This window comes from Malania oleifera, chromosome 12, assembly GCF_029873635.1.
Source record: "Malania oleifera isolate guangnan ecotype guangnan chromosome 12, ASM2987363v1, whole genome shotgun sequence".
NCBI classification, from domain to species: Eukaryota; Viridiplantae; Streptophyta; class Magnoliopsida; order Santalales; family Ximeniaceae; genus Malania; species Malania oleifera.
Window position 1 is genome coordinate 46,221,947 of NC_080428.1, and position 12,359 is coordinate 46,234,305.

General features: G+C 39.0%; 1 protein-coding gene across 1 annotated transcript; it reads right to left on the bottom strand.

Annotated features, from left to right (window-relative positions):
• Window positions 1-7,282: 7,282 nt before the first annotated feature.
• LOC131143904 (glycine-rich protein 5-like) lies at window positions 7,283-9,557 on the bottom strand. The gene is made up of 3 exons (XM_058092263.1): window positions 9,538-9,557; window positions 7,667-7,845; window positions 7,283-7,569 (listed from the first exon to the last, which is right to left on the bottom strand). Exons 1-3 carry the CDS (start codon window positions 9,555-9,557, stop codon window positions 7,283-7,285), a joined length of 486 nt encoding a protein of 161 aa, XP_057948246.1.
• Window positions 9,558-12,359: the final 2,802 nt, after the last annotated feature.

Genomic DNA, 12,359 nt, shown 5'->3' on the forward strand with positions numbered 1-12,359 from the left:
CGGTTCTGACCTTCTGAGTGTTGCACTGTCTACATTCTACCTGAAGGCTATGTACTTGGCCTCTCAGTATCGGGCTTTTTTCTATGAATGGTTCAGCTTTGTCTAGTGCTTGGTTGCACATTCTTCTTTGTTCATCCCATCAGCTGCCCAGTTCTCCTATATAAAGCGTCTTCTCCTCGATTTCGGCTCTGGCTCCCTTCATTATTTTTTACTTTTGATCAAGCATAGCTCAGAGCGCCCTCCTTTCCTTTCTTAGGGCCACCACTTCTTTTTTTCGTTTGCACAAGCAACATCTTCTACCGTTTGTTTTCCTTGTGATAGAAGGCGACCAACTCATCTTCTTCTGGTCTTGCCTGTTGACTTTCTATCATCGCTTTTTCTTTCGACCATGGCTCCCCTTGTAGTGAGTCTTTGCTGGGCGTTTTGATAAGGGTGGCAGGCACTTAGGAAATTCCCTTAGGCTGAGGGTTTACCCGATTAAACAACCATTTCTTGTAGCTTCCTGGAGTCGAGATGGTTTTGTTACCTGAGACCACTAAGTGCACATGCTTCCAAGCTATAGTGAATTTCCTGATTTGATCATGGGTGTTCATGGTTGTATAAGCAAAATCAGATTCCGCCAATCTGTGGGTTGCTAGGACAAATTGTGATGCCCCAACTTTCCTTCTGACCATCAAAGGAGCATACACGCCTCCCCAGGGACCCAATAATGGGACCCACAAGTGATTCCCACATTGGTATAACACACCATATCCACTCATCCACGGTGCCTTCCAGATTATCCCTGAATCACCCAAGTCGAGTAGCTTTTCATTCCAATCAACCTTGCTTCTCTGGATCATCTGCTGCCCCCCTTCAAACTCTTATAGAGGAATTCTGAGGGTCTTAAAGGTGTCACGATACCTTCCTTGGTTGCCTATCAAGTAACTGGTGAACAAAACGTAGAGCAAGGGAATGCAACACTTTAATCGTTCTTATCCTTTGCTTCTGCACTTGTTGAGGGATTGAAAAGTCTCTGCCAAAATACCGGGAACAAGATTAGCCCCATTTTTCATTTGTGCCATGAAAGAAACAGTGGCTCGATTAATGCTTACCAGTTCTTTGAGGAATATAACCAAACCATATATGGCTAAGGCGAGCAAGTGTATCTAGGTCTCATTACTTTTTTCCTCTTCTAGTAGCGCTTTTAGACATTCCCAAGTGATTTTTTCGTTCCCTCCAGTTATTTTTTGAATTTTGATTCCAGCGACATTGTATAGCTCTCTTGCCAACGAAACACGAGGGTTGGGTGCATAGATCTGGTAAGGCGACCACCGTTTCATCAGGTGCAGGAGTGATGAATATTCTTCAATCATGGGAACCATGTCTGCCCCGTTGATAGTGAAGCAAGTGTATGGAGGATTCCAGAAATTGATTAACGCCTTTATCATCTGAAGATCAATCAATATGTGCAACAAGAAACCAATGTGGTCGTATAACTTTGAGAACTCCAAACGGTGATGTGGTGTCTAGCTCTTCCAAATGACCTTCAATTAATCCAAGGGGTTTGACCGGGTATACAATCAGTACAAACTGCAAGTGCACAGTATCGTAGTTTTATAATATAATGATGTGTAGAGTGTCATCCTTAGGGATTGATGTTTTAATTTTACCAAGTACCGAATTTATAATAATCTTGATTTTATTTAGAAAAATTAATAATTTTATACTGTGAAATTTAAACAAAGCTACTTTAAATAAACTATTCAAAAGAATTTAAAACTGGATGTCGCTTATCAAATTACTGATGGTGAAAACTTTTAGGAAACCGATTTCACCTAATTTCTCACTATACTTTACTCATCTAGCCAATTCGATTTTGTATTCTCTGTTTGGTAGCAAATATCCAATTTTTCCAAAAGCCTCTTTCGATAGTCAATCAAAACCTATTCTTGTTTATTATTTAACACACCATTATGCAAATTAATAATGCAAGAACGCAATAAGATCTTCAATTTTTAATGCTACGTAGGTTCATACAAGTCTTTCAATCTCTATATTTACCTACGCTGAATTATCCAAGATCTATCCTATAATCCCATCCTTTCGGTAGCAAATCACAAGACTAATATCATTTAATTAATCACCAGTTAATTAAAAGCACTAAGTGCAAAATAACTCAAACAAATATTAATGAAAACTACTTCATATTAGCATCAAAGAGCAAGCATAGTTCAAAATTGGCTACATTGTTTTCCTAGAATTCAAAAATTTAGTTCATTCCGAAAATTAAATTCAACAATAAAGATTTCACCATGTCTTCTTTTATTTGGAGAGTAGAGAAAAAGTCAACACTCGCAGCACCGCCGTTGTGCGCCGCGAACACCCCGAGCACCGCCATTGTTCGTCACCTTCCGATTCTAAAAATATCTTATTTTTCTATGCTACCAGCCCTCCTTTACCACTGTTCGTGTTGTTTTTCAATGCAGCGCAGCACCTCTATGGCTCCCTTTCTTTGCGCGCTCCAAAAGAAAATCCCCCTTCTTTGGCGCGGCCTCCTCTAGAAAAATAAAATTCATCCTCCTCAAAAGACTCCTCTTGTGCACAGCCCCGCTCTTCAAACCTTCTGCCCCCTGTTCACATCCAGCCGCCTCCCCCTAGAAAAACTTAAAAAACCTAAAAAGCTACCCCAGCTTCTTTTTTTTTTTTTTTTCTTCCCAAAATCCCCCCTTTTTTCCTTTGACTTTCCTTTCTTTTCTTTGTGTTCTCCCCAGTGCCTCACCCAACACATGCTAAGATGACTCGACTGCATGATCGGGTCACATCTCACTTTTTTTATTTTTTTTATTTTTTTTCTGCTCTTTTCTTTTTTCAAAGGCACACGATCTGCCCTCCCCCTTCAAGCACGATTTCGACCCTCCTACAGCCAGTAACCCTTAAATCTCAAGAAAAAAAATTTGTAGAGATCTTTCTTAGATTTCCCTATAATTTTGAATCGTCTCAATCAGAGTTTGGACGAAAAAGTTACACCCAGATTACTGAGAATTGTCGAAATAGTCCATAAAACAGCGTATGGTAACTTCACGTCTGATTTTGACTTGATATAGTAGTATTTCGCAAAATGCAAAACATGAAAATTGTAGAGCATTTTCTTATCTTACTACAGCATCTTGAATCATCTAAATCGGAGGTCAGATGAGAGAGTTACACAGAGATTACAAAATAGAGTCGGTTTTTAGCTTCCAATAGTTGCCCTGTAATAAAAAATATCAAAATTTCATAAATTACTCAATAAAATCCAAATATTATAAATAGAACACAATGTCAAAATATTGAGAGTAATTAGGCATTTAAATAAAAAATGTAATTCATAATGCATGAATTAAAGCACCTAATTATGCAATTTAAGCGCGTAATCACACCCCTCAACTAAAGTTTTGCTAGTCCCTAGCAAAAAACGTAAATGCAATTCAGGATGGTGTCATACCAATTTCAGTGAATGAATGTACTTGCAACATAACCATACCCTTTCACATACAGGAATATCACCAAATTACACACAAACTTATTCATACCCAATTCACGCAACTCCGAAATAAGTCATTCATGTAAGTTTCATCATTATATAGCCATTAAGCACATTATACTCACATAAGATTAACTAGAAATCACAATTGAGAGTTAATGTAATCATATAAACTCAAGTGTAAATAAGAAAAATCTCGAAACATGTGTAATGTGTATGACTCATTACACCCAAGAGATCCGTGGTCACCTATAGAACTGTCACTTTGACTCGGCCTAACTGGTATATCCTCAAAAACACTCAAAAATTATGGTTTAACTCATCGTATATGAGGAGTGTCTGATTAAACATCCCACATACTGCAAGGAACAAACGCTAAATGTACAGAGTGGACTAGTCTAAAAAGGATCCAGCCTATTTACGAGGTGACAGGTCCTTCACCCTAACATCTTCTCACCTATTCGCCATATCCAACCAAGGCCACCCTAGATCAACTTATTCACAAATCAGACGTGAATACATTTGAGGCATTAGGCGGGTGAAGGGTCTCCATATATGGATAACATGTGTCTTGTCCCTGACTTTTGTTGTAGTTGTGTGCAGCAGGTATTAATATTTCACCTCTGCTAGGGTATTTCTAATTTTCTTTTTCTTTCTTCTACTCATTTTTCAATTTCTTTCTTTTCATGGCCTGTTAGCACAATCATAACACTTCTTTTATTGTTTTCATACCACCCATGTGCATTAAGTTCGAACAAGAGTTCATGAAATAAGTCTATTTGTAGGAGTGGCTCAGCCTTCACATCTTGAATAGGCTACAAGACCTAGGTTTCTATCTCCCCACTAGATATCACCCCTAGACTAGCAAGTCAAAAACCAAGACTAGTGTACAAAGAATATCCAAAAAAAAAAGGAAAAGTTGAGTTTCATGAACTTTGAGTTGACATAAAAAACTCAAAAGAACGATAAATGGCTCAACAGTACCTCACAAGGTGCAAAGTCACCATGGGCGCTCTCTCAGTGTTCACAAGGAACTCTCAGTGCTACAAGTCACGTGAACGAGTATTTTTTTTAGCCTCAAGAGATACCATGTAGATACAAGAGTTTATATAGCCAGATTAACACAATTGAACTACCAATCAACTTTCAATGATTTACGATTCCTAGTTTAGCCATATAAATAGAAACTACACATAAATGACCCAAGTGTGTACTCCTAGGTTATATGCAAGTATATGAAGGGCATAAGTAGTGTCACGCATGGCCTAATCATCCATATTCACACATTTTTTTTTTCAATGTTATTCAAAAATGGGAAAGATTGAAGAAAAGAAAGAAATTTCACTAACTTATTGGTGAATCCGTAGAGGAATTAAATTTTCAACTCTGTACTCGTGCCAAATAAACCTGCATCAAAAATATAATTTATTCAAAAGTGCATAGATAAATAAATAAATAAAGTAATAAAGATAAAAGAAAAAAAAAACTCTTATTGTTGCCTTCCATAAGCGCTTGTCTTAACGTCTCCAGCCAGACGTTTCAGTCTTCATCAACCAAGATCTCCAAGAGGAATAAATGCACAGTTCCTCTCCATTTTTTCTCCATAGTAGTGCTGCTGTTTCTGACCATTAACTCTGAACATTTTCCCTATCTTGTCCTTCAAGTCTATTGCTCCAAAAGGGAAAACTTTGTCAATTGTATAAGAACCTGTCCATCTTGATCTCAACTTACCTAGGAGGAGTTTTAATCTTGAGTTGAAGAGTAGAACCTATTGTCCTAAAGCAAACTCACGCCTAAGAATCTATCTGTCATGCCACTTCTTCGTCTGCTATTTGTAGATTTTTGCATTTTCATACACATCACTTGAGAACGCATAACGAAGATGCTCAAGGAATTGCTTCAACGTTTGAGATATAGGTTGCTGCATATTTTCTTTAGAGATTATAGAATCCATCTTTGCTACCATAGGTCTAGCCTTCCCACACATTGTTGTGTTGTAATCTGCTGCAAGGATCGTTCTAGGTGATTAGCTGGTACATCTTTTTGAAAGGCTTTTTCTACACCTTGCTGAATGACATCTACCCGAAAGCAAGTGCTTGGATCTTCTGGGAATCTCATGTCTTGGTAGATGTTGAACATAACCTCTTCCTTGTCCACTCTCAATGTTAACTCACCCTTTTGAACATCAATTAAAGCCCTTCCAGTGACCAAGAATGGTCGGCCAAGAATTAATGGAACTTCTTGGTCTTCCTCCATATCTAACACCAAAAAATTAACAGGCAAAATAAATTCATCCACCTTTACCAATACGTATTCTATGATTCCACGTGGATATTTGATGGATTGGTCTGCTAGTTGCAAAGAAATGGTTGTTTGTTTCATCTCTCCAAGTCTCAATCTTCTGCAAACAAAAAGTGGCATAAGATTAATGCCAGCACCAAGATCACATAAAACTTTATTAAAAAATGAATTTCCAATAGTGCAAAGTAAAGTAAAATTCCCTGGATCTTTTAATTTTTGAGGCAATTTCTTTGGAAGAAATAGTACTGCACTACTCGGTAAGCTTCACTGTTTCAAACTCCTCCAACCTTCTTTCGTTGGAAATGATGTCCTTCAGGAATTTGACATAATATGGCATTTGTTCCAGGGCATCTGCAAAAGGAATATTTATGTGAATTTTCTTGAAAATATCCAAAAACTTAGAAAATTGCTTATCTAATTTTTGTTTTTGAAAACGTTGAGGATAAGGAAGTGGAGTAGAGAGAATAGAAGGATTGTTAGTGTCGACACCCCAATTTTAACCAGGCCACCCCAAGAAGACCCAACACATAAAATTGACTTCATGCCCCGAAAATTGGAGGACCCTTTTGAGAGACCCAATTGAGTCTCCGTTTGTTTTCAACGAGTCCTTGTGTTTTTTCCAAGTCTCAAAGTTTCAATTGAGTCCCGGTTTGTCTACGAGTCTCGGTATGTTTTACCAACTCTCGGTTTGTCTACTAAGTCATGGTTTGTCTTCATTGAGTCCTGTTTTGTCTTCAATGAGTTCCAATCCGTTTTTTCCGAATCGTGATGTCGTTACCAAGTCTCAGTTCGATTTCAGTGAGTCCAGTTATTTTTACCAAGTCTCGGTGCCTGTACCGAATTTTGGTTCGTTTTTAGTGAGTCCGGTCCTATTTACCGAGTCCTTATGCGTTTTCATCAAATTTTGGGCATCTTAAAGAAATGGAGTCTAGGTTCTCCTTTTTCCGGGAAATCAAGTTTAACTTTCGGTTGAGTCTCTCTTTTCGAAAAGATAAGGGTCGTTAAAAAAATACAAAAAATCCTAAATATTAGTATATTATTATTATCATTATTTTTACTTTCATCTTTAGTACTAGTATTATTATTTTAATGTAGTGTCTGATTATCATTATCAATATTATTATTATTATTATTATTATTATTATTATTACAAAACAAACAAAAAGAAGAAACAAAACACAAAAAAAACAACAAAACAAAAAACAAAAACAAAAACGGCCTGAAAAGGCCGTTCACTACGCAAACAGGGGGGCTTCAGATTTAATTTCTTATTTTTTTTTCATCATCTCTCCTTCGGTTCTCGGTTACGGGACCTCCCTCACCCGCAACAAACGTCCCTGTTCATCTTCCCCCTCTTCTCCCTCTCTCGCTCTATTGGGTTTTTCGGCTGCAACCTCACATAGCTCCCACGACCATCATCGAGCATCCCACTACCTCCTCCCTCCTATAGACCCAGCGACCACCTGCACAACCCCATCAGCTCCGGCCAACCTCTCTCACTCCATTCTCTCGCCATCCCCACACCACCTTAGATCCAGACCACAGACCCTCTCGGAAACCACCACAGCCACCATCCTTCACACTAGCAGATCCGACCACCCACTCGCACCACCTGCAACCAGAACCGCCACCTATCAACTTCACCACCTCTCGGTTCCAGCCCCCAACAGCACTCTCAGACTCTCCCCTCCCTTTGATTCTCTCCTTCATCTCCTCATCACCTGCTCCCCAACCAAAGTCACCACTCGAACCACCAGCAGTACCTGCAACCCCACCCGTGTCCACCCGCAACGAGTAACCACCTTCCTCTCCACTCTAAGACTCTCCCCTCCCTCTGATTTTCTCCTTCGTCTCTTCAACTCCTGCTCTCCCCGGGGAAACTCTCCTCATCGCCAGCAACCATTCCAGCAGCCCCATGACCACCATCCCCGCCCAGCGACCAGCAGCCACTAGCTCCATCTCCTCCCACCTTCTCCACTCTCCTGCAGGTCCGACAGCTCACTAGACCCTCAACCCATCTCCGGACACCACCAGTGACCCTGCCCCCATTCCAGACATCAAGCCGAGTCAGCAATTCCACCCTTGATGTTCGGTACTGGCGTGTTCTGAAATTTTTTTTTACTGGGTAAGATATGTGCGTTGAAAAGTGGAGTCGAGATTTCTTCCTTGAGCATAGTACTTGGTTTTGTTTCTATGCTGTGATTCAAAAACACCCACAATCCGTTTGTTAAAATGCCCAAACCAGGATTTTATTTAAACAAAAACGCTCCTGCATGTGTGCTTAGATTTCAAAATCCCATTACCTGTTTGATAAAACGCCCGAACCAATTTTTTTTAAGACAAACGGCTGAAATGGTTTTGGGAATTGGCAGCATCAATTGGATCTTGGTTTGTGATTTTGGGAGTCCAAATTTGATTTAAAGGAGTGAGGTGTTGAGTTTGGCTTGGGTGCACACCAAGTGTTCAGTGTAGGTCTCCTATGGTTAGTGTTACATCACTAACCCAACATCACTACACACACTACTCACTCACCATTACACACACTGCTCACTCATCTTTACACACATTGTTCACACAATCTTTCACCCACCCTCACAAACTAACTCGTACTAACTTTTACTAACATTTTATTTCTTTGCTTGCATTCATACTAACCCTAACTCATGCATTTACTAGCTCATGCTAACATTTCAATTTCCTGCACTCTAACATTTAATTTCCTGCCTTTCATTTCCTGTATACTAATATTTAATTTCCTGCACCCTAACTTTTCATTTCATGCATACTAACTTTCAAATTCCTGTAAAACTTTAAAATCCATGTATACTAACATTTAATTTCTTGTATACTAACATTTAATTTCCTGTATACTAACATTTAATTTATTGTACTCTAATTTACATACTAACACATGCTAACTTGCATACTAACATTAATTTACTTGTATATTATTTCTTTTACACACATTAATGTTCACACATTTTGCACATGTTATTTACACACATTAATGCACACACACTTTACACGTTGTTTGCACACGTTTGTGCACACACATGTTACACATGCAATCACATATACTTACATGCACATACATTCACATACACTTACATGCACATACATTCATATTCATATGCATTCACACGCACATGCATATACATGCACGTAACTCTACACATTCACACAGTCACATGGGCGCACGCATTCATATACACTCACACACACATGCATGCACGCATTCATATACACTCACATACACATGCATTCACAAACCCATGCATGCATGCATGCAGTCGCACATACACACATATTCACATTCATGCACATGCATCCATGCCTTCATATACACTCACACATACATGCATGCACGCATTCATATACACTCACATGCACATGCATACACATGCATGCATGCCTTCATATACACTCACACACACATGCATGCACGCATTCATATACATTCACATGCACATGCATACACATGCATGCATGCATGCATTCCTATACACATGCATTCGCACACGCACACGCATGCATGCATGCATTCCCATACACATGCATTCGCACACACATGCATGCACGCATTCATACATACATACATGCATACATATGCATGCCCGCTCACATACCATGTACATGTATGCCCATTTGTGCCTTACATGCATACACATATTCATGCATCAGTGTCATTGTTTTCATGCAAGCATGTGCATGTTCATTCACACACTACATACGCATGCTCATTCCCATCCATGCACACGTACACTTAGGTATTACGATGCCACCCATGGCATCATCATTTGGGTCATTTTCCATTCATGCATGCATGCATGAGTATTCTAGTCCATGCACGCACATCTATGCGTAATCATGTGTGCACTTATGCACACCACGCATGCGTGCTCATTCTCAGTTATGCATGCATGCACTCACATGCATATGCATATTCATGTGTCGGTGTCATTGTTCATTCACGCATGTAGGCACCTGTATATGCTCATTCGCACACACATTCATGCACGTGCTCAATCCTGCATGCACACATTCATGCACGTACCCAATCATGCACGCACACACACTCATGCACGTGCTCAATCATGCATGCACACACATTCATGCATGTACTCAATCATATGTGTGCACATCCCCGCACGCACACACATTCAAGTACATGCTCATTCATACATGCACATGCTTATCCATGCATACACATGATGTTGACCTTATAGGTCACACCCTGTTTTGATTATGAAAAATACTCATTGTATCTAATGAGTGTTTAAGACTTTGTGTAGGAAACTAAAATTGCCAAGATCAAGGTGGGCACAAAGTAAAGATTGAAAACCAAATTATGTTGTAATATATTTCATTCATGTAAAGGGTCTGTAATAGTAATTAGGGTTTTTTGTATGTAATAATCATACACATCACATGCATGGTCTAAAACGTAAGCTCATAATGCAAATGACCTTAGAAAGACCTTGTTTTGGTCGACCGACACCAAAATTTTCCAGTGTCCTAAAAAAGATCTAGAAATTATCTTAGGACACTCACCTTTGCACTCATAAATGTTAGCCACTTGATTAAGGTGTTTGTGATTCAAAACAGAACCGAAATACACACTTTGTGCACTTTCAATCGACTGGCCCATGCAGTTCATTCTGCCCTGGTCGACCGAACCATTGTATTTCAAATACCCCCGGTTGACCGAAACCTCTTGAGGTCAATATTTTGACCACCTGGTCGATCGAGCCCAAATTGCATTGCAACTATCTGGTCGACCGAGGGTCCTCGGGAGAAATCCCAAATGTCTGGTCGACCGAATCACCTAGTTCAAAATAGCCTGGTTGACTAAACCGCGGTAAAACTAAGAAAAATCACCTCAGACATGTACATAAGGTCGATCGAGTCCCAAGTTCAAAAATATCCCGGTCGATCGAACCATATGAACTTCAGTCGACCGAAATGGTTCTGCTCGACCGGGTTTCTCAGGTTGCCCTAAATTTTTTTACCGTGGTTAATTTTTAAAACAAGGTTAAATTAATTAAAATTTTATTAATCTTTTCTAATAATACTGACTATGTCCCCAACAATTATATTTCATGGGGTGTCTATATATACCTCCTCATTTGGGATTATTAGCAGATTTGATTAGGAAAAATTCTTTGAAAATCCAAAAACCTATAATACTCATTTTCATACTAAAACCACTCATACTTACCTTCTCCTATTACTCACACTCTTTGTAAGTTAATTGAGTGTTCATCTTTAGAAGTTTGCTCTCCCATTTGTATTTAATTGATTCAATTTTAACGAGAGCTAAACCGGAGTACTCTCAGGGGGCTTTGTTCATAAGTCTATTTTAAGAAGACTTGACTAAGCTTTTGAGTATTACATTTGTGTTGCAATATCTTAGGAAACTTGTATTTTTGTTTGGGTTGCAAAACGTTTTCAAAACCTACTCAAATATCTTGTGTGATTAATATTTGATATATTTGTGAAAAGATATTTGTGTTTGTGATATTAATCTTTGTTGCAATATTTATTCAAGTATACATCATTTGCTAAACACAAAGATTGCATCTCTTTTGCAAACCAAGCATATACACTATTTGCGTGATCGAAATATTCTGCTCTTTGGAATATTTGAAACTTAAGTGATATCTTTGTTTGAGCACCTTGATTGAGAGCATTTTGAAATACAAAGATTGATTGTTGACACTCTCACGTACTCATTACACTGATAGAAAATACATTTAAGAGGTGAATTATTTAGACCACACTGACCTTACATATTAAATTATATTGTGGTGTATGTGATTACACATAACTAGGGACATATCTACTTTACACGAAAGCATAATCATTGTACCATTTCATTTATTGAGCTAAATTGTTGTATACTAGGCACGGGCCTGAAGAGGGAGATTAGCCCTTTGAAATAGTCCCGAATTGGCTTAGACCCTATTAGGAAAGTTAGGTGCGCCATCCTAGTAAGGTGTGTTAGTTGAGGTTAGCCCCTTCAATTGACCTGGTCAAGGTTGAGGTCAGTCATGTGGTAATTGACTTGGTTGTAATTAGTGCCGCTCCACCCTTAAGTGAGCCTTTAGTGGAATCCTCGGGCTTGCGAGTTAGAGGCAGGGACGTAGGCACAATTGGCCGAACCCCGATAACATATCGTGTGTCTGTTTACATTTTTACACTCTATATTTACCGCACGTATATGTTATGGTATGAATAATGTGCACGATTTAAATTCCGCATATTTTATTCATCGGCATATTTGGAATTGTATAAAAAGATCCTAGGTTACCAAATCATATTGACTTCTGACTTAACCTAGGAGAAAAGTTTAAATTTCCAATTTACCCCACCCCCCTCTTGGGAATACACCAATTCTAACATATAGTCATGCATTCATACTCACACATGCAGCATGCATCATTCATGCACTCTAACATACACTTGCACACACAGCCCACGCGTAAGGCAACGCGTGTTAATTCATGGTCTCAACCATGACCTTAAACTGGTTTTACCCCGAACCAGTCAACAT